At 37.9% G+C, this 22,871-nt stretch overlaps 1 protein-coding gene across 2 annotated transcripts in view; it reads left to right on the plus strand.

Annotated features, from left to right (window-relative positions):
* Positions 1–22,871, plus strand: part of SNX14 (sorting nexin 14) — a 55,254-nt gene that overhangs the window by 5,620 nt on the left and 26,763 nt on the right. The window contains exons 5-16 of one of the 2 annotated variants that reach the window (XM_075414414.1): positions 2,806–2,849; positions 8,043–8,130; positions 12,099–12,183; positions 14,363–14,519; positions 14,813–14,888; positions 15,742–15,786; positions 15,878–15,958; positions 16,099–16,213; positions 17,056–17,211; positions 17,493–17,617; positions 18,730–18,788; positions 21,669–21,695. In XM_075414414.1, coding sequence (XP_075270529.1) covers positions 2,806–2,849; positions 8,043–8,130; positions 12,099–12,183; positions 14,363–14,519; positions 14,813–14,888; positions 15,742–15,786; positions 15,878–15,958; positions 16,099–16,213; positions 17,056–17,211; positions 17,493–17,617; positions 18,730–18,788; positions 21,669–21,695 — 1,058 coding nt within the window. The remainder of the gene's footprint in view (positions 1–2,805; positions 2,850–8,042; positions 8,131–12,098; positions 12,184–14,362; positions 14,520–14,812; positions 14,889–15,741; positions 15,787–15,877; positions 15,959–16,098; positions 16,214–17,055; positions 17,212–17,492; positions 17,618–18,729; positions 18,789–21,668; positions 21,696–22,871) is intronic. The other variant, XM_075414415.1, reaches the window with a different exon arrangement.

Genomic DNA, 22,871 nt, shown 5'->3' on the forward strand with positions numbered 1-22,871 from the left:
CACAAGAGAAACACTGGCAAGTCTGTGAAATGGTTCAAGTGGAAGTCGTTCACTACAAACACGGGATGAATCTCAAGGAGATCCCATCCAGGGTGGGATGGATCATAAGGTTTGACATCTTTGCTTCTTTCCTTCCTGATTCAGTAACTGCAGGAAGATGATTCTCAGAACCATGCGTCTTTGGCTTAGGTAACAGTAAGAACGAGATCTCTAACGGTTGGAGATATTTCTTCTAGCAGCTTTAGAAGCCTCTGGACTGTAGGCGAACAGTGTGACAACAAGTTACGTTAGCATCTGATAAACTGAAATTGCAGTGACACATGTCTGGTGGACAGGCTTTCAGTTCCAAAGGAGTAGTAGTGGGTAAAGAAAGCTCTTTCAAGGGGAGTGCATTGTACGCCCTTTGAGTACACTGTCTTGTGCTTGAAGGCTGTCCAAGTGCACTTTCTGCTCCAAGCAGAAGATGGTCTGCTGTCATTGCTCTTGGTGGGGGGGCACATAGCAAAAGTGGAGGAAGAAAGAAAAGAGATCCTTTAACAGATAGATGCACAGTATGTTGTTTTTTCTGCAGGCTTTTGCTTTTGAAAGACACTTTTTTGCAAGAGTCTGCTGTTTGAGCCCTGAAGGAGGTTTATTTTCTTAGATAATCTGCGTGAACAAAAATAATGTTGCAATACTTGCTAGACTGAGATTTCTATGGAGTAAGTTAGTTGTTTATATACTGACAGTGCTATGGAAGGCAACAGGGAAATTGTTTTGAGTAGTCTGATCTGTTGCTCTTAAGACCAATGTTCGCTGACTGGAGCTGGATGTGGTCTCGCTCCTGCTGTTTGAAGATTTAACTACCAAAGAAGATTCTGTGCAATTTCTTGATCTCTTCTGGCCAGGGAAGTAAAGCATCTGTTGTCATCTCCCCCCACCATTCCACCCCACTTTTAATGGAAATAGGAGATTTTGCTGGGGGACAACGATGATATTTAGCTTACCCATCTATCATCAACGCATGATCATATTACATTTTCAAGATCTATTACTGCTATAGCATGTAGGGGTAGGAGAAAATACGTTGATGACCATACAGTGGTCCACAACATAGACATCTAAAGTTATCCCAAACTGGAAAACATCCCTTCAGAGTGAAGGTGAAGGAAAAAAATTTCTCCTTCACCCTCAAAAAAACAAAGGAGGGAAAATCATTCAGCTGCTCAAGTCTGAAGAATTGAGAGGAATTAAAAGGCTGTGGTGTGTGTTTTACTGTGTGCTTTTATAATCATGCAGAGGCATGCAAGCACCCTAAAGATAGTATAAATTTAGTAAGTCTTGAATTCTTGCAGTGCGTACAGCATGAATGAGTGCGGCAGCAAATCCTCTAAGAGTAATACTTACTCTCATAAATGGCGCTTGTATATCAGCTGTTACATTTAGCTTTCCTTTCAAACAGATTTTACATTTTTCTTTGAACACAGTGACCTCTTTTGCAAAACCTGTGCTACTATGGAATGTGGCACAGCAGCCTCACGTAGCAACACACGTGTTCTCTCTTACTGCCCTGATCAGCATTGATGCTGCCGAGCACAAACTGATCTCTGAAGCTGTGATTCCAGCTGAGGGATCGTCTGCAGCAGGAGAAGGTAGTGTGGGGTATACCATGGGGTTGTAGTGAAGGAAGAGAAATCTTGAGGAAATGGAATCTTTCCTTCTCCTTCCTCATGTTTCTTTTTCTTGGCACTGTCTGAGGTTTTCCCTTCCCTTCAGCAGTTTTATTTTTGCTAATCATGGTGCAAGGACTGTAACAGTTATTTGAAACTTTTGTGTGGGTGTAAAGAGATGTGCGAAAGCTGCAGTCCAGCCAGCAGTACACCTTGTGTATATGGTGGTGGTGGCAGCTGCGGCCCCCTGATTGAACAGGGACTGTCACCTCCTTTCCTGCAGTGACATTGACAGCCAATCTGAACCTGGGCGTGCCTGTGGCATAGCTGCAACAGCACTAGTTCTTCCTGATGAACCCAGGTTTTCTGGCATGGGGAAAGCAACCATGGGCTTGGCCTGTGAGGAACGGGTTTGATGGAAAACGTGGAAAAGATCCCATGTAGGTGGGATATACAGGGGCTAGGAACAGGACAGAGAAGGCTGTGGGGATATGTGTAGGGCAAGGACTTTGGGAAGTGCTCTCGTTGGGGCTTCAGGAGATGGCTGGACCATAAGGCAGGATTTGTTGAAAGCTGTTGTGCAGGATGTGGAGAAAGGAGAATGGCTTTCCTAGAAATTGCTTTTTAGGATTCTTCTTTTGCTTGCTTTGTGAGTGGTGAGCGTACAGGATCAACTGTCCCGCTTGAAGGGTGGGGGAGAGTTGGAGGTTTGGGTGAAAAGTGGTGGAGGTGTGTGTGAGTTTAGCGACGGGTAGCTGTGCCTGTTGGAGACTCCACACTACATCAGAACAGAGCAGGGACTGATCTGAAAAATTAGGGAAGGGCTCTTTGAGGCGAGGTTACGTTTGTCGTAGCATTTGCCTAGCAGACTGGCCGTGACGCTGTGCTGCATGTTGTCAGTAGTACTAGTGGCAGCCGTTTTGCCTTGATACCTGGTGAAACCATCACCTTGTTGCTGTTTGACTGAAGTGTTGATTATTATGCAAAAATATGGAGCTCAGAATAGGATTGCAACATGCACACTTGTATGTTAAAGTTTTATGATGTATGAATTATGTTCTGTGAGTTTTGGAAGGTGTTTATGTTTTTAACTCTTCTAACAAGGATTTACGGTAAATGGTTTACTTTGTAATGTGGTTGTCTTTGTTCTGCACAGGTCCTTGAGTTGGTGCTGGAAAACTTTATCTATCCTTGGTACAGGTATGAGCTTTACCTAAAAGTTACTAGTTTTGGATTTCATAAATATTGACAGAACTGTTTAAGAAATAGTGACCTGAAAATAAACATTTCTGTTTCTTCAGTAAAATTAGCTTTATATTTATATATACTTTAAAGTGCTACAGTTTCATCATTTCAGTGTCTCTTAGCAGAGTGGAACAGATCTTTAAATAATTCAGGCATCATAGAGGTGATTCTGAAATTTGTATTTAATACTAAAAACATTTTTAGATTATTCATTTTTACGTATTTTCTAATAACTCTTACCTGGAAGTACAAATGGCTTGATTAAAACCTGTGTAAAAACTCAGAAGCCTCCAGAAATTTATTTCCAGATTAGAAGCATACTGATCTTTCATATTGCTTTTTAAAAAAAAAAAATCACTTTACAGTTTTTTTAAACAAAAATTCCACTTTTAATTAGTACAGAAAAGGTATTTTGAATACATGTGGCCACCTTCTTGCAGAGCATTTGGTGATTTGCTGAGTTTTAAGGCTGTGAGTGGTTATGCTGAGCTGAATAGAGTAGTACTGTGTAAATAACTATAAGAATGTATAAAGAAAAGACTATGGCTAATTCTTCGTACCTTTATATGCCTATTAGTGCTTCAGACTACTTTGTAAGAAGATACTAAAAATAGTGGATCATGCTGGCATTAATGTGTTGAAATGACATTTTGCCTTAATTCTGAATTTGACTTTTTTATTGGATGGAAAGGTTCAGTTTTGTACTGAAATAAATTTATATTTTTTTTTCTTTTACTCTATGCCGTTTTTTCCCTGTCGCTCTGGAATCTAAAATTTTCTGGGCAGACTTTGTTTCCTGATTGGTTTTTAATTGTGGCAAATATCTGCATGTCTCACGTCTATCTTCGTGTGATGAATACACTGAAGTATAAAACTTAACTGCTTATGCAAACAGCAGAGGGAGCTTTAGCACCGTGTATTGTGAATGATCAAGTTGGAAGACCCAATGTTTTTAACTTTCGAATACAGAAAAATAGAGCATGTTCTGTTGAGCTGTTTGATAAAGTAGCAAATGTAAGGGAACCATCTTCTATATTGATAATTGGAAATTAGATAGGATTTTTTGGCTGGTGGAAGATGTCTTCAACATCCTTGATTTGGACTGAGAAGGAAACTTGGATTCCGCCTATTACTTACATCTCTCATACCCGAGATGGTGGAACTCTGGAATACATCGTATGGCAGGAGTAGTAATATGCATAGTTAAGTGTGGTGCAAAATGTACTTGTTATGGAGCCAGCCAGCCTAGATTCTGCTACATCTTGCCTTGTGGTGAGCTCTGTAGATGTTCCTGCCCTGTCTTTAGTTTTTTGTGGCTGCACCTCCAGAGTTTGAACTAGCTCTGTAAATTCACACCATGCTGATCAGACCTAATAAGCTTTCTGTGAACCTGAGTACTTGGAGTTTGGTGAGCCGTAGTGCAGTGGTACCCGAGTGATTCTGCAGGACACAACTCGGTCCTGAAAGGCTTACTGGTTTCAGCTAAACAGTAGTCATGTCAGATCTGGTCTCCTTCCGTCTAGATGTTCAGGCGTTTCTGTGCTTTCCTGTATTTCCAGCAGCAGTCGTGCAGGGGGGCCTGAACTGTGTGTCTGTGTGCAGCCGTTTGAGGTCTGTCTCGCAGAGCATGTTCCGACTTTCCCTACTTAGGTATACTTACACTGTTTCATAGCTCAGCTCACCCTGGAGAAAGGAAACTTGTGTTCGTGTTTTCTCTGAGCTAACAAGCCTCACAAGACCATAGGTAATTCTTCACAGAGCCAGATCAGAAGCCTTTGCATCCAGACTATCCTTATTTAGCAGTGGGGGTAACCACCAGCAGGCAATTCAGACTTGCCAGACTAGGTTGGTAGAACAGTTTGCTGCTTTCCCTTGCAGAAAAGTCTGGCATAATTCCTTATGCTGGCTGCCCCCCTTTCAAGTGAATGGAATTTGTGTAGAAGCTGCTTCTCTTTCTTTTTTTGTGCCCTGCCAGCTGATGCTGTCTTGCATCACCTTGCACACTCTGGACATTGGGGAGGTAACATGAAGTATCTCACTCAGAAGCCCAGGAAGTGTAACACTTACCAGAAATGTATGTTGCAAGATAAAATTGTACAGTTATTGCTCAGGAAAGTGCTGTAAGCGGGGAAAAGCTGTGTTTTATGTTTGTTTCATTAATAAAGTGTAAGAATTTGTAATATTTTATTAACAGGTTAAAATTTAGAGGCAAAAATCCTTAAACTTGGATCAGGTTAGGGGAATGAAGATTAGTACTTAAAATCCAGTGAACTCTACTGAAATAGGTAGTTATACCTATGTGCATTTTTTGTTTGGTATTTTTAAAAGTATTTGTACTGGTTATATGTAGATATTTTTGTTTAAAGGTTTTTTTCAACTATATGAGAAGAATAGAGCATAGTTGTAAGTAATCCAAGTTTGTAGAGCCACAAAACACTATTCTGAGTCTATTGTTTATTCTGCATGCTGCACAACAAAACTGTCTAATACCTTGCTTATACCAACATCATTTTAAATAGGAGAATTTGAAATTAGAATGAGTCACTCTGTGCTTACTGAATCCTTTTGGTCACTGATGCTACTGCAACTGCAGTTCTCAGATCAGATTAGAATGTGGTAAATACCACATTTTTGTAATACATTACGATGAAAACATTTTTCTTTGATAGTGACTAAACCCAGTATTTTCACATGTTGAGCTGCTTCTATTTTAAATGCAAGTAATGCAAGGAAAATTCAGGATTTTTCTAGAGCTACAAACCATAGCTTTACAGTTTTATCAGCTTGCAACGTACTTGCTTCACCTTTTTGATAGGAGTTGGCCAAATTTTATAAGAATAATTGATGCGGGGGGGCTGAATCACTGCAGTCTTTGTATATGGTTTTCATTTATCAGTAGATCCCATAAGACTTTACATGCATTGCAGCTGGGTGTATCTCTTTCGAGACATTGAACTCAGTAACTGTTTACAATTAACAGACTGAGCCTTTTTCTTTTAGCAAATCTCTCCATTATACTGACAGTTGTGTTTTTAAGTTTTTCCTCAAATTCTGGGAAAATGCAGCCAATTTTTAAAATGTTTCCAAGTGAGTTATTTGGATTTTCCACTGTGTCACTAGAGATTTGAGATTTTACAGGTTCCTGATGTTTTTTTTCACCACTGTTCAGTCTGCTGGTGATTAAAAGAATGTCTCTGCAAACCTATGGCATGTTGTGAAAGTACGTGGCATAAAGTCATGTCCAAGTAGAATTAGCCAAGATACTGGTTATCCAAGTATCAATAAAATAACAACATCTCGGTCCAAATTACTTCATGTATCTTGTTGTCTGTCAAATACTAGTAACAGTCACACAATTTGTTTCCTAATCCCTTGGCTTCCTTTGACAGTGTGGGTATTTGCTAAACATACTGCTTCCAAAATGTCAGCTGCTGATTGTAAAACAAACCAAACCTTCCCCTACAGTATTCTTATCTGTGTATGATTAGCTGTTGGAGGACGATTGTATTGCTTATGCCAGGCTGCTTTCTTTGAGGTGCTTTTTCATGCAATTAGTTGCATACTTTGACCGTCAGGTCACCAGTATCTGTACCTAGCAGTTCATCTTCAGCTTGTATATGAATGCTGTAAAACCCAGGCTAACATTGCTTTTAAAAATCAGATGCTGAATAATGTAAAATGATGTTATAGGCATAAAAATGCTATTTTTCAAATGCACTGTTGTTGCTTGTACTGTTTGGTGTGTTTTTTTTTTTTTTAATTGGAAGTAGCGTTTGCACTTATTACATATGCAAACTTATTTACTACCGAAAACTGTGATGGCTCTTACATATGGTCATTAGCTAAAGCAGTATGTAACTTTTTTTGATTGTGTCATTACTCAGCTGTTAAAGTCCAGTTTTACCAATATATCCAATCATACTCTAACGCCATATATGCTGCTAGATTTTTATTCTTTCTGCTGCATTTTGTGGAATGCTGTTATCGTGGTCTCTTTTTCTACTCAAGTTTAGTTGCATTTTCTGCATCTGAGACTTTGTGTACTTCCCATTTTTATTCAGTTTCCCAATAAAAGATGTGGAATTAGGTATTTTTCTTCCTGAATCAACTTTACATGTGTTTACTGTGATTTTTCACTGAGTATCCTTTATTGCAGCAGATGGAAACCAGCAAGCCAGATAACAACTTTAGATGATATTTTAACATAGTGATTAGGGAACCTGTCTAAATTCTTTCTGAATTTCTTTGTTTCCAAGCAGAAACCGTGTTTAATAATCGCAGTTCTGTTCTGGGTGGCTACAGTTTGAGGTTCTTGGTTTGTTTTCGTTGTAATTGATGGTTTCATGCTACATCAAAAGTAGATCAACTTTTCAAAAAATAAGTTCTGTCATTTGTTGGTTTCCTGTGCTGTGCTTTCTTTTTCCTTCTAGGAACTGGCATTCTCTGTTTGGACCAGAAATAGGCCCAATTTTATATCTAAAAAAGAGAATACTATTGTATTAAATGGCATCTAAGTTTTAGCACTTGTTGAAAAAATACTAGTGAAAGTTTTCTGTTGGAAGAGGCTGAGCTGAAATACGAGGGGTATACCTATTTTGTTAAAAGCTGCACGAGAAACTACCAGTTTTATTATAAGACTTAAACAAAAGAGATTAACAAAGCCAGATTTGTACGAAAGCAGAAGAAAATTATTTGAAATCTTGGCCTATAGAAGGTCTTGTAACGTGCAATATGGAAAATCCAATTTTGACTAGCTTAACTGGGCTATGTGCTTTCAGTACTCTTATTCCAAAGGCTTTGCCGATATTAATTCAGTTTCGCTTCATGCCACTGAACTAGGAAACATTCACATATGTGGAATTTTACAAAATCGTACAGACAGAATTGGTATATAATTCCAATTTATTGATATATTCCTTAAGCCATTGTTGTGTGCACAAACATAGTGGGAATGCTGTGTATTTTACTCGAATAGAAGACTGCTTAATCCACCCACACTTGGTACCTTTCATTCCGATTAATACCAGTTGAAGGGTCACTGTTGACTTTCTTATTCCAGAATTTAGCAGTGCCAAACATATTGTGGTTGGATTAATATAAATGTATTTTGTTCTATTTTCTTACATGACGTGCTTTACAATACTGCAGAAATATTACTGATGATGAATCCTCAGTGGATGAACTGAGAGGCACGCTGCGGTTTTTTGCAGCTGTGTTAGTTCGGAGAATTCACAAGGTAAGGTGGCTTAAAGGTATTAATGTGTTTTTCCATCAGAAATAACTGATAACCATCTGTAGCGAGTTTATTAATTTTTTTAAAAATACTGATTCCAAAGTCAGTCTTACAGAGAGTATAGGCAGTTTTCATCTACGTTTCTTCTTTGCATTGTCTGTTCCCTCCTTCTGGTGCTTATCCCATTCCTAGTTACACTATCTTTGGAGATTCATTATTAGAAGTGTTCAAGGCCAGGTTGGATGGGGCTTTGAGCAACCTGGTCTAGTGGAAGATGTCCCTGCCCATGGCAGGGGGTTGGACTAGATGATCTTTGAAGGTCCCTTCCAACCCAAACCATTCTATGATCCTTGCAAACGGATTTATTTTTTACACCAGTGCAAGGTATTATTAAAACCTTGAGATGATCTTTTAACTGTCTTTTGGTGACTTAATCCAGGTGGAAACAATTTTGAGAATTATTGAAAAAGAACTAATGGTTAGCAGTGTACCTGTCTCACAGCTTCTGCTTGCTTAATGTCTTTAAATGCAGATGAGGTCCTTACATTGTCTATAAAGAACAGACTGTCATTGCGTGAATAGAATCATAGATTCTATGATAGAATAGGTTACTATAAGAATTAAAACAGGTGTGGTTCTTCCATTGATGTAGTTGTTAAGAAACATTCTGAAGTCTAAAGGTTCAAAATATTTATTTGCTGTGTTCAGTATATTAGCACATACACTCTTGTTTCCTGGTGAAGTGCTTCAAGCCTGTTTTACAGGAACGACTTCTAAATTTCTGGCTATTCTAAGCAGAAGCGTTGCTAACTCAGTTTCCAGATTTACTCACTGCTGGCCCCTCAGTTGGAGCAACTACCATGCACGTCTTTTTTCCCCACCTTAGTAACAGCAGTGTTTCCTGAGCTACAAGTTGTGCGTGTACTCTGTCATGACTGATTAATAGCCTGATTCTGTCCTTGTTATATATCAAATCCAGATGACTTTCTTGTTTACTTGAACTCAAGCATGTTGCTTTTTAAAATGAACATGGGGAGGGATTAGGAAATGTCTGTGGAGTGCAGATATTAGATGGCGGTGTGAAAGTGGAGTAAGTATGTCAAAGTGAAAATCTAGAGTAAGGTCTTAAAATTTAATTTGGAGTTGTGATACAGGCAGGTGTTAGTTGCATTGTGCTTAGATCCACCGTTGATTCAGAACAGGATGATGTCCACTCTGTTGGTCACGTAATAAGGTATTAATTGTGTTACCTCACAGCAGCTCTAGCATCTTTAAGTGATTAATTTACCAAATCTGCCTTTGACTGTAATGAAGTAAATGTTAATATATTCAATTTTATGTACCTGGGTAGACAGTACGTGCAACAAAAACCTCAAGATGTGTACAAGTGTTAAGCACTATCAGGGAACTGCAAAATGAAGGCCATCACAGAAATGCATTTCTCATTACAAGTGTTTAGATCTATTTGTATCCATCCTACAGAATAATATAATTTATTTTGTCTCTTTGTGTGAAGTGGTACAGATACCTCAAGCATGAACATACTCATAGTAACTTTGTGTTTTGGAACAAAATTGAAACTTTGCTTGCTCAGTCATGCCGGGGAGCACGGTGTCTCATGCTGTGCTGGTTTCTTCAGCTCATACTTCTTTCTGCTGAACAAATATTTCTATGTGTGCACGCACCCACATACAGATCCAGACAGCCTGAACTAATAGCTGTGATGCATGCACTACTGAAAATGTTGTGCACGGAAATCAGAGTTGATAGGCAAATTGCAAATAAAATACCACCTTTTTGTCATTTTATGAATCCTAGTTTAAAGCTGCAGTAGTTAGCTGAAAAGGGTTATGACAGAATGTTTTGTAGCCTTTCAGCTGTGATGCAGTGTCCTTGATAACCTCATTTGAGGAGAAATTCATCACAGATTGCTAAATAAAATAGTTTTACACCTTTGCCAAACAGCTGTGCTTTGATTTGGATTTATTATTAAATGCTTGAAAGCAATAATTCTAGCCAATACAAAATTTTTAAATTCAGGAAATACTATGTGTAAGAAAAAACAGACTTTTTTTCCTATTTATTAGGTTAGATCTTTATACTTTTTTGCCAAAGAATCTTCTGCTTTGAAATTGAGACTTAAATTACTAATTCCTTCAGTGAAAAGAATTCCTGTGTTTTCTGTTTAAGGCTGCCTAGGTGGATTTTTTGAGGCATGGTTGTTAAACAGGGTAACAAGCACTTCAGGCTGATTAGCTCTTAAGCATATGCTGATACACTTTTCTCTCTCTCTCTCTTTTTTTTTTTTTTTTTTAATCTGGATTTTCCTTGTCGTGGCCCTTTCCGGGTTGGTTGTGAGTTATGAAGGGAAAGCGAAGCGTTTCCCCTTTGCACAGTGTGGTATAGATAGCCCTGCATCTGGTTGAAATTTTTGTCAAAAGTCAATAGTGTCTGTAACAGTGTTGATAACAATTTGCTTGCTGTGCTCTTTGACAGACCTCTGCATGAATAAAGACTCCCCTGTCTCTGTGTTCCATAGAAAACTCTTGATTTATTGAAATTACTGTTGAAATGTGAGTCCCAGAGGACGGGGTTTTCCATTGAGGAGTGGGAGCTCCTACTTTATTTCTTGTAAATAGGAGTTGATCTTAATTTAATTAGTTAGTTTTAGGTAGTTCTAGTCAATTGTGCTACCTTGTCTGGGCTGGCTGGGTCAGGTCGTAGTTGTGCACCTCAAATATTACAGGAGATTGTGCAGGAATACATGCTGTTCTTGGATAAATGAATAAAATCCCAGCCTTTCCCTCAGCTCTGGCCTTTGCAGTTACACTGTCTGTTTCATTGTCTGCCAAGACGACTTTCATGCTTCTATTTCATTACTTAAGGTCTTTATTTGACTTAGTATCAAGGAGGGACAAACTCTGATAGGAAGAAAAACGGAAGTCTTAAATTTTGAACATTTGCAACTGCGTGTTTCTGCTTCTGTGAGACATCTTTCCCTCTTGCTTAAAGTAAAGGGCATGCAAAGTGTAAATCAGTTTCTAGATAAGTTTCTGTGGAAACTAATGCAGCTGTTAATGAAGAATCCCTTGAGGCTGTACAGGCTGCGAACTGACTGGCTGTAGAGAGAAGCTCTGCTGCAAAGGACCTGGAGCCAAGGTAGGCAGTAAGCTGAGTACAAACAAGCAGTGTGTACTGGCAGCAAAGGTGGCCAACAGTATCCTGGGCTGTATTGACAGGAGCAGAGCCAGTCAATCAAGGAAAGTGATTATCTGCCTTTATTCGGTGCTCTTCAGATAACGTCTAGGATACAGCATCAAATTTTGGGCTCACCATTACAAAAGAGATAGAGTGGAGCAAGTTCAACCAAGGAGCCACGGAGATGCTTGGGGTTGCATTTGACCTGTGAGCAGAATCACGTGATATTGGCACTAGCGGTCGTTTGGACTCAGTAATTCAAATTCTCTTTTGGTTCTGCAGTCACCTGAGCTGGGACGCTTTTTCTGCATATACACAGAGAGGAGGGTTTCACTTTGCTTTTAGTCCTTGTGGGCGTTGTTGTCGAGGGTTAAGGCACACAAGTGCTAGAAGCAGACTGTGGTTAACTTGCTGTTGCTGGTGGTCAAATCTTCATGTAGAGCTAGGTGTAACATGCTGTGACCTGGAAATTACGCTGTATTACTATAATTATTGCAGTGGGTGAATCGTAATGAGAACAAGTTCACAATAAATGTGTTTAACAGTATTGTTTATGGCATTTAGTTGTACAGGATGATGTATGCTTTGCCCAGAAAAATAAGCATAGTATCAGTTCACCTAGAGAATTCATGGGTTGTTTCTTTAGAGTTCTTGTTATGTTTAGAATGGGGACGTATAAGCAAATTAATATGTTTGATAGTTACTGTCTGTAATAAATTTGAGGAGGAAATATACTAGAACAATTCTGGTTTTATTTTTAAACTATTCTTTAGGTGGATATTCCAACTGTTGTAACAAAGAAAATGCTCAAGGCAGCAATGAAACACATCGAAGTGATAGCCAAGGCCAGGCAGAAAGGTAAAGACTTAATATGTTGTCGGTTTCAAAGGGAGGTATGAATGTTTATTTCTGCATGTTTGCTACTATATTTGCTAAATCTTTTCCTACTGACTGGCTTCTCTTTATTAAAAAAAAAAAAAAGGCGATCCTTTTGCACATTTCTTCTGGAGGTTGCAAAGACAGATAGGGTAAATGTTACAGTATGTATAATACCTCAGATTGGATTTTCATTTCCCCGTGTTGAAAATACTGATTTTCTTTCTCTGTACAGTAAACAGGAATGTGTTTTTTGTCTGTGCAGAGCAATCAAGATCATACAGCAATGCTTCTTGATGATTTTTGTCTGTATTCAATTGACCAAGTGTAAATGAAAGGATTTGCAGTTCATGTGCTGCACTGTGACTCTTACAGCTAGAATGATTTCACATCTGCACACTAACGTGAGCAGTTAGTGGAGTTGTTCAATATGTTGAAAAGTTAGGTTTATGTTTATAAGTCATGGAGAGACTTTGAGCAGTAGCATATTTAATTATTATCCAAATAAAAATGTCTTCACGAGCCAATGTAAAAATTAAATTAAAACTGCACATTGAAGGAATAATTGGAAAATGGAACACTTGCTGTTTGAAAATTGTTATCTGTATTCTTTTCACTGTCTGTGTTCCACAACGCTGTATCTACTAAATGTGGTTTCATTCAACTTTTAAGCATAGATGTTTACTTTCTCTGGAGTCATGAACTTTCTGCCCTCAAAACGTCTGCTTGATATCCATAAATGTATGCCATTGGTCCTGTGAGTAGTCGGTAATGAATAACGAGTCATAGTTTGATCACGTTAGATGTTGTTCATGGCACAACAATTTCAAGGTATTAGACTGTCTTGCAGTGATGTTTATGCCAAATCTTGTATTTCCTTTGATTTCCACTAAGGAGTTGGGAACACATTTCTTTAGCAGTGAAGAGCTGTATTTTAAATGTACAGCACTGAAAATACAGCCATTTTCTTCAGTGTTTTGAAGGAAAACACTCATTCCCTGAGGGCAGATATGTGAAGTAGCAGCTGAAAATGAGTTTTAGTAGTGCTTTCTAGTAAACGTTGCTAAACCAGCCACCATAAGACATGATTCAGAGGCAGCTTTCAGGCCTTGCTTTGGTTGCTAGTTGAGCCTAGCCTTTTCTGTTTGTTTATTTTCTGAATCCTTTCGCCAATGATTGCTTTAGGGGCCATTTCCTATACCTCCATGATTCGTTACCTGTCCTTGCCAGAGAGCGCATGCCTCCTCTCCACTCTTAGTGACACCAACTAGGCAGGTTTGTCGGGCACCATACATTACTGCATCCCCCATATCAGTTGATACCATTCTTGTTTGTGAAGGACAAGCTAGCAGGCTTCTGTACTAAATTCAGTATGATGGAAACAAGCGTTAACCTTCCAGGTTGCGAGTATGTATTGGGTACCTGACCTGTGCCTGGTGTGGCTCTTGGCACCAGGCTGTGCTGGATTGCTAGTGCAGCCAGGTGTGATTTATTATAGCCCAGTCCTTGCCTTTGAAGTGATTTGAAGGAATATAACATTGTTGCTTCTAATTCATCTGTATAAGTTTTGATCTCATAAAGCAGGTATTCTTTCAACTCCGTACAGCTACTTGTGAGAGGCAGCACTCTTGCAGATCCTCGTGCTGGTTTGGGTTTGATTCACGTTGTGTTTAAAATAGATGTTCCTTCACATTTGTTTCTAAATGTTCTAAGCAGGAAACAGATATAACAGGATTGAATGAAAGTTTAAGTTTATGTTGATTTCAAATTGTGTTGTAGGCAAGTCAGTAAATAGATAGAAGCCCAATCAATGGGAAACCGGGAGGGAGGTCAGGAAAAAAACAAGTAGAGGCAGACTTTGGGCAATGCAATTTTTTAGGAGAATCAAGAGGTTGAGTTCTTCAATAATTATAAATGAGAAAACATTCTGGAAACCACGCACGCTGCAATTGTTTGGGGAAGGAATTCTTACTTCATTTTTACACAGCCAGGCTTCGAAGACTAAGCCAAGGTTCTTTTGTAAAGTTTCAACATTGTATCCCTTTGGCAGTTGTATATGTACTAAAAGTATTAACTTTTTAGCTCAAATGAAAAGCAGTTGCCTCTTATTTCACAATAAGAAGAAGCTGAAACAACTAGTAATACTGTTTTCTACTTGCAGTAAAAAATGCAGAATTTTTACAGCAAGCTGCTTTAGAAGAATATGGACCAGAACTCCATGTTGCTTTAAGAAGCCGAAGAGATGAACTTCACTACTTAAGAAAACTTACTGAACTTCTTTTTCCTTATATTTTGCCCCCAAAGTCAACAGAGTGCAGGTATAGAAATTATTTGGAATTGTATTCTTTAAAGTATCTGCATACTATGTAGTACAATACTTTTGGGGAGTCAAAGGATGAACTCCAAAATCATCCTCCTCATCCCTTCTTCTTATCCCTTTGCTTACAAGTTTTTTTGATTTGTCTTAAAAATATTCTAGCATGCTTAAGGTATTATTAAATACTAAAATTTTTCCCAGTAAAATATAGTGGCATTGGAAGCTTCACTTGTAATTCTATAATCTAGTATTTGTTCTGATTTTTTTCTTTTTTCTTTTTTTTCTTCTTTTCAGGTCCCTGGCTCTTCTGATAAGAGAGATTCTGCCTGGTTCTGTTTTCCTTCCCTCAATGGATTTCTTAGCTGATCCTGTAAGACTTTGGAGCACAGGAATAATACTAATTTATTCAGTATTACTGTTTTTCTACCAAGTATGTTGTGGTAAAGCAAATAATGCACAGTAACTGACCTGCTGTGCATTTTGAGTGGGTAAAAGAAAAAGAAATCTTGTGGCCAGTGTTTTTGTTTGTTCATTGTAACTGGTTTGAGTGCTTAACTGACTGAACTGACTAAAATACGGTATTGCCATGATCTCTTACGAATGTGTTTTTAATGAAGGACTACAATTCCTGTGAAATAGGGGAATGCTGTGCCTAGTATAAGCATCTTCAAATTGCTGTAACTACATTTAAACAAGGCTCAATTGCTTGAACTCTAGCTGTATGTATCTTTATAGCAGTGTAAGTAAACCAGCCTTTTTTGCAGCTGTATTGAAATAATTTCTTTTGTCCTTAATTCTGCAAATAAGAGGGCATTTATTTCTAAAGATGGAACGCTGCCATCTTCGATTTTATTTATGCATGTATCTTAATAGGTGAAATTGCAATACTTATGAAGGTATCATCTAGCTGTAAGCCGAAAGTACTGTAGCTGTGGAAGTATTAGTAGTTCATTAGATCTGCATTGACAGTAAAAATACTTTGTGGAGCTTTCCTCCACTGGAAAAAGAATATCTCTGTGCAGGTCTTTTCAGAAATTCCCTGACTTGTAAATACTTGAAGAGACTTTGAAGATTAATTCTCCAAAATATGTTGCCAGGCTTTGTTTTTATGAAGTCTTAATATATTCACAGGTTTAAACCTGGGCGTAACATAGTAGTGAAATGATTTTAATGTGATTTGTTGAGTTTCTTTAATAGTGATTTTGTGTTGTATTTTCCTGCAGGACACTGTCAACCATTTGCTGCTGATCTTTATTGATGATAGTCCAGTGAGTACTGTCAAAGTTAATACAGTAGTAATTTGTTCACCCATTAAGGAAGCTTTCTTACCCAATTGTCTCATGTCATTTTTTTCTACAGCCTGAGAAAGCAACTGAACCTACTTCTTCATTGGTTCCATTCCTTCAGAAATTTGCAGAGCCAAGAAATAAAAAAACATCTGTAAGCAAAGGCAACATTAATTTGCTTTCCTGTTTTGAATGTTTTAGTTTACATGTTGTTTTTGTTCTGCAACTCCTTGCATTATTTATGTACTCGCTGAAAGTTTGAAAATTGGCTGACTGCATTTTTAACCTGCTAAGGTCCTGAAACTGGAGCTAAAGGAGATCAGAGATCAGCAAGACCTTTTATTTCGGTTTATGAACTTCCTGAAACAGGAAGGGGCAGTCCATGTGCTGCAGTTCTGCCTGACTGTAGGTAAGGTTGCATACGTGTGCTGAGGTATATTTGATGATCTTTAAAAGCTTTAAGCATTTGCACGTTGAAGTGAATACTCAGTCTCAGAACCAGGCAGCATTGTTCTTCACTTGCTAGAAATATTTTGGAGAAGAAGCACTTACTGAGGAAAATAAAGCCCCAAAAACCAGAAGGGCCTTGGTAGACTTTCTCTGAAGTTTGGTTTTGTTTATGAACTAAAAAATTAATCAAATGCTACCTTATTTTCCCTTCTTTCTTGCCAGCAGTCATGCTATTAGTGGGATGGGGCAATGAATCAAGTAGGATTGCACAATAAATGTGCTGAATAGAATTTTTATTTTGTCAGGGGAAGTTCATTCTCAACTTAGGCTGATATTAAAGATGTTATTGCAAATATTATGAGGAGTTGGGTCTTGGGATTGAAATAGCAAAATAGGCAGATGACTGGTATAAAGAGTTGTTGGGGCTCTGTGTGTGTCTAGCATGAACTGGAAATCACGCTAAAAGAAAACTAAAATTTACAATTTGGTAATTAGGGAGAAAAAATTCATTCTTCTGCCAGGAACAACTTCACAGATTTGTCCTTACTTTTATAAGGAATAATTAGTTTTAATTGAAATATATTTTTCGTAATTATTTTATTAACAAATCTGAGTTATAGTTAATAAGAAGGCACCTACCTTATTAACTGAGATTTTGAGAAGTCTTCTGTTTCTATTAATTTTAAGAGCTTACAAATTACTATATCTGATGGAAAATGAGTTGATGTTATAGGTTGCTTCAAGATGCTGTTTGTTAGCTAAGTGGATAAACAAATGCATTTTCTTTCCTTCACTTATCAGAGGAATTCAATGACCGAATTTTGCAGCCAGAACTATCAGATACTGAAAAAATGTCTCTTCATGAGGAAGTACAGAAAATTTACAAAACTTATTGTTTGGATGAAAGCATTGACAAAATTAGATTTGACCCTTTTATTGTGGAAGAGATTCAAAGAAGTAAGTTTGAATTTGAAGGCAATAATTTACAGTGGAATTTAAACGGCATTTTGTAATAAAGAGAAGACTAATTAATCTAAATATGATCAATCTTACTTTTGTCATAGTTTTAAAAATTGTTATACCCTTGCTATATTGTGCTTAAGCCTTATTTTGTCAGTTTATTTCTGTTTTTGTCAGACTTACAGTAGCTTGCAAAGCAATCACAAACTCAGACCAGAAAAAGACCAAAGTTTATGTGCCTATATTTATATATTTATATTTGCAAACATTTTTTGTAGTTGCTGAAGGTTCATATATGGATGTTGTGAAACTTCAGACGATGAGGTGTCTTTTTGAAGCTTATGAGCATGTACTTTCTCTGCTTGAGAACGTTTTTACCCCTATGTTCTGTCACAGTGATGAGGTAAGTGTGAAAGGTTTGAAGAGTAGTCTTAAAGGAAGACTGTATTTTTTTTTTAGGATACCATATTTACAGCAGTCACGTGCAGGGGGAACTGAAAAATGTGTCTCCGTTTTCCACTTCAGTTAGCATGTCAGAGCTGGGACCAATCTCAGCAAGAGAGTTGAATTTATTCTAGTTCAACACATCATCAACAGAATAATAAAAAAAAAAAAACCCTCTTCATTTGACGTAACAATTTATGTATGTCACTGCTATTACAAAATCCTCTCCACCCCCGCTTTTATGATTGCAAATTTGATGCAAAAGTAATTTGCATGATAGATACAGAATAACTTTAGAATCTCTTTATTTACTTTTTAAAATATAATGGTACTTAAAGAAAGATACAAAGGTGGTATTTAGGTACCTTCAGCATTGTGCATCCAGGCAGCTAAAAGTCAGGTGTCTGTTTTCAGGAAGGTCATTCAAAGTGATTTACCAGGCATTTCATATTGTTCTATGATTGGGTTCTGAATGCAAGTTTTTTTTAAAAAAAAAAAAAAAACAAACAAAAATTCCACACACATTGGGCGGGCAGCTGCCTAAAGCCTGCTAATGGGAAACACTTTAAATGCAGGGGCGAGTCTGAATTCTTGTCCCTTTTAGAGTTCATGTTTGTAAATCAAGTTGCAATGTCAGCTTCTCGCATTTATTTGAGGCAGAAGTTGTTAATTTGTCCTGGGAATGGGTACTTACCTTACGTGGCATTGTTCTTAATAAAGTGTACTTCTCAAAAATAGTATTGATGGTCATCTTTCCCATAACAGCTATAATGCTTCAAATGCTTGATTTTTAACGAGGAGACATGGATTTTGGTGCTTAATTTTAGTTTTATTTCTGGTTTTAGTTTCATTTTTTAATCCCAAGATGGTGTAAAGTAAAGTAAGTACTCCTGGGAACATATATTGCAAATTTGGTCAGTCCTTTTCCAGATAAATATTCTAACTGCTAGATGATGGGCAGCTAGGATTTTACTTGTGTTCTTGTTTCCTGAATTCTGCAATGTTGTTGCATAGTAGCCCTTGCCTCACTTAACCCAGTGTTTTCTTTGATACCTTATTTGTCTGTTGTAGTACTTCAGACACCTTTTAAGAGGAGCAGAGTCACCAACACGCAATTCAAAGTTTAACAGGTAGGTATGGTAGAATCTTTAAGTGTTTTTCTTTGTTTATTTTTAGTTAAAAACATCATAAGTATTAAACAGTAGGAATTTTGCTACTGTATGATACTAATTAGACTACGTGTTTAGCTCTATTTTTTTTTTTAAATGGATGAATTGTATACTGAAGGAGCAAGCAGTATTATACAAGATGTCTCTTCATTTTGAAATATTTTACATTAAAGAATTTAAAATGTGATTTGGGCCTCAACATTTGAGAAGGGTGAAGGAAAAAGTAAATGTACAGTGAGAATAAGATAACGTGGAAGTGAAGTGGTGATTTAATTGACTGTATATATGAATACCGTTTTGTTGGTGCAAAGCTGGTTTGTCTCGGATTTGAGGACTTGGAGGGATAGGTACAGTGTACCCTGTGTCTGACTAACCTGGTCGTGCAATGGGAGTCTTCTCTTGTTGTGACAAGGAGGATTTGCCGTTTCGTTTGCCTAGGTCAGATGTGTTTTGTGGCCCCCAGCTCTCCCCATTCATTGCAGAAATGTAGTGTCAGAAGCCTTGGTTCTGGGTTTGGGCTATTTACTTACAGATTGGCTACAGGCTCCTAAGGGCCTGTGGAGAAGAGGAGCATCTCCTCGTAATTTCTTGTCTTTCATTTTATGCTGGATGGCTCGGCATAGCCTAGCCCACTGAATTGTTCGGATGGTCTAGCCAAAAGAAGGAAAACTTCAGTGAGACAGATTGGCTTGCTTTCTTGGTATGAAGTGAAGATCTGCAGTACTGTAGAAAATGCTTGTGTTTATCATCTTAGATTACTCCTCTAGAGGAGTAACAGCAGTTTATTTAACTTTTTCTGCTTTCATTAGAGATACACCTAGCAGCAGCAGCCCTCTTGATTTGCAGCCTACTGTGAGGTGTATTATTGTGAGATCCCTTTCTCCTCTGCTAATGTTCTTCAAAAACTACACAATTGTTCTCTTAATATAATCTCCATTGGTGACATCCATTATGTAGTCTTTATAGTTCTTGTAGATCCAGGACTCAAGCGTTGGTGTAGTGCTTTCGCAGATTGGTGCTGACAAGCTTCTGTTTCTTAGCAGAGTCATGGAAGGCAGCTAGACCAAACCCCATTTCTCCCCTATGTGATACTCAGCTAGGAACGGTGACCTTAAAACATGTTCCAGCTTCTGTTGAAGATGGCTTCAGGGTTTCATCCAGACCTTTAAATCTGCCTTCTGGTATCTTTCCCAAAATTATTCATGTCAAGGATTGAAAGTATCCTGTCATATGCTTCTTAAATCTAGTAAAAGTATGAAAACCTTAGGTCACCTCCTTGGTTCTTTGCTTTCCAGAACAGAAAGGGTGAAATTAAAGGCAGTCTCTGCCTGGACTTTTTGAGATAAAACTCTGGTTACAAAATAAGCAAATTTTGTTTGGGGGTTGTTACAACATATTCCCCTGGAGTTCAAACAGCATCCATAGCATTATTGAAAATGTCTGTTTCACATTTTGGAACAATTTGAATGCCCTGAGTATATGTGATGGTTTATGATAAGAGATACTGTATGTTCCTGAGGTGGTGCTTCTGTGATTATTTCCATAAAACAGAGGTCCTATCTGAAAGTAGTTTTGCCTGTTGCTTTGGAGTTTCCCTCTGCAGAGGGTACAGACAGTCACTGCCAAGGAAGAAAAGAAAAAAGGTTATTTGTGGAATTATTTCAGATGTTGTCCATATGCACATACCTTATCCTGCCTTTTCTTTCCTATTATAGCATTAGTTCCAGTTGAGAGAAATAATACGCGAAGAGATGAGTTTTGTTTTCCATATCTTTGATGCTTTGCTGAGGGTACTGTGTGTATTGCATAGATACTGCTGGGTTAAAAATCAGATCGAGTAGTAGGTATGAAATCCCAGTGGAATGTATGAGTGGGTAGTGTGTTGAAAGATTTCACGTATTGTAAGACAGGAAAATTATAGAGCATTTTCTAGAAAATACAAGTGGGAAAGTAGGAAGAAGTGACTGTCAGTGTGTAACTTCTGATTTGAATCACTTCTTTGAACTGTACCAAATAATGATAGCTTTTTGTGTAGAGATAGGACAAATAATGTGCTATGAAAACTGCTAAGGTAATAGATTAGAAGTCCTAAGTATTTCTGGAGTGTTAAAGAAGCCACCTTGAGGATATTCTGGTAACTTGATAACTAGCTGTGATTGTCAACAGTTTAACTCCGCAACTGGTAATTTCCAACTAATGTTTAGTGTGTGTGGCCAGTGAAAACTGTTTTAAGCTCCAGTGCTGGTGTGTGGAAGAGAGAACAAGAATTCCCTTTCACCTTCTCATATTTGTGTATTTGTGATACATTACTACATTACTTAAATTATTCTGTGTTGGAAGTCTTAACAAAAAAAGAAGAGCCATTATGTGGTATAAACTTCTGGATAGCTGTATATCTGCCTTGATTTTCTACACACCATGACCACACATAGAAATAGACACATCTTGATTTCTCATCATGCACACGACAATAAAATTAAAACATTTTTCAAGTAAAGGACCAAGTAGAAAAGATAGTAACAATTTTGGGGAGTGGTTATGCGTAAAATCCGCAGAATTAAGTCTGTAAACAGTTGTGTACAATGTAGTTGTTTGTCACCGTCAGTTCCAACTTGGAAACATAATTTACCAGTTTCAAAGTTAACACGACGAAAGACAGTGTAAGATACCTTAGAATGAGTTCCGCTTGTAAAACAAAATCTAAAATTTGAATATAATCTGTAGTGATGGTCGAAGCCTATTCAGTTTTGTTTGAATAGGTCTGTCAAATTTGGGTTTTTGTTTTCTTTTAACATTATTTTCTCCTGGGCTCTGAGGTAATTTATGTGCCTGTTGTTGCAGAAGTAGCCTGAGTTTGGATGACTTCCGGTAAGTCTGTCTAACACTCAATAAATGTTATGTGTTAGTTACGCTGCATCTATCATGACTGCATCACACAGCCTTTGTAACAGTAATTAACTGTCCATTTTCTTTGTAAAAACATGTCAATGTCTTCTCTGGACCGAACTGCATTTCTCTCCACCATAAGCTTTACTCCCCATGTCCTCTTCATAAGCATTTAGAAATTGCTTAATTACTAATTTCACAAGTTTGCAATACATTAATATAGTTTGCTGTTAATGATTTATCTGTTGTTTTTAGTTTTGAAATATATTTGTATAACTTGAAGCTTTCCCCCCCGCCCCCGCCGTGACTGCTAGCTGCTCCAAAGGTTCCTTTACTCCATGTCGCATTTCCAGATCTTGTTTGAGGTTTCATCCACTCAGGGTGATGGAGCACTGGAACAGGCTGCCCAGGGAGGTTGTGGAGTCTCCTTCTCTGGAGATATTCAAGACCCACCTGGACAGGGTCCTGTGCAGCCTGCTGTAGGTGACCCTGCTTCGGCAGGGGGGTTGGACTAAATGACCCACAGAGGTCCCTTCCAACCCCGAACGTTCTGTGATTCCGTGAACTGCTTGTTTTATCGTGCACAGCTATGTCCAGGATGATCATTGCCTAGCATTGCATGCAAATATAACTATTTTATGAATATTATCCAGCACTCCAAACCAACAGTTCCCCAAATTACTTCTCTCTGCAGCTTTTCTTGTGACTGTTACAGGTTTGATGCAACATACGTTACTTTTTATAATCTGCTCTAGATAGTCTGTGAGCACTGATTAGTGCTTTAATAGCTTTTCAGTGGTTTTTTTTCTCATTGTTCACGCCTCTTTAAATACATGCTATCCAAACTCAGAAAACAATTTTTTCATTATGAACTCTTCCTTAGAATTTATTGGAGCCATCAGTACTACATGTATTACTCATACCATTCTGGAGTCTTGAGGGAAATTTATCAACTTCATTTTACAGGCTAGGAATCAAGTTACATAGACACTTTTTATCTTTTATGTCCCAGTTCAGTGTATGGAGTTATAACTTGCTAGATTGTTGAGCAAGAAGGAGTACTTGGGATAAGCGCAGTTCACTGATTTTTGAGTGCAGCTCTGTGTGCTCGGCTTTTCTCCTAATTGGGTACAGGGATTTTAGTCAGCCAAAAGAAAA

Source organism: Opisthocomus hoazin, chromosome 2, assembly GCF_030867145.1.
Source record: "Opisthocomus hoazin isolate bOpiHoa1 chromosome 2, bOpiHoa1.hap1, whole genome shotgun sequence".
In the NCBI taxonomy this organism is placed as follows: Eukaryota; Metazoa; Chordata; class Aves; order Opisthocomiformes; family Opisthocomidae; genus Opisthocomus; species Opisthocomus hoazin.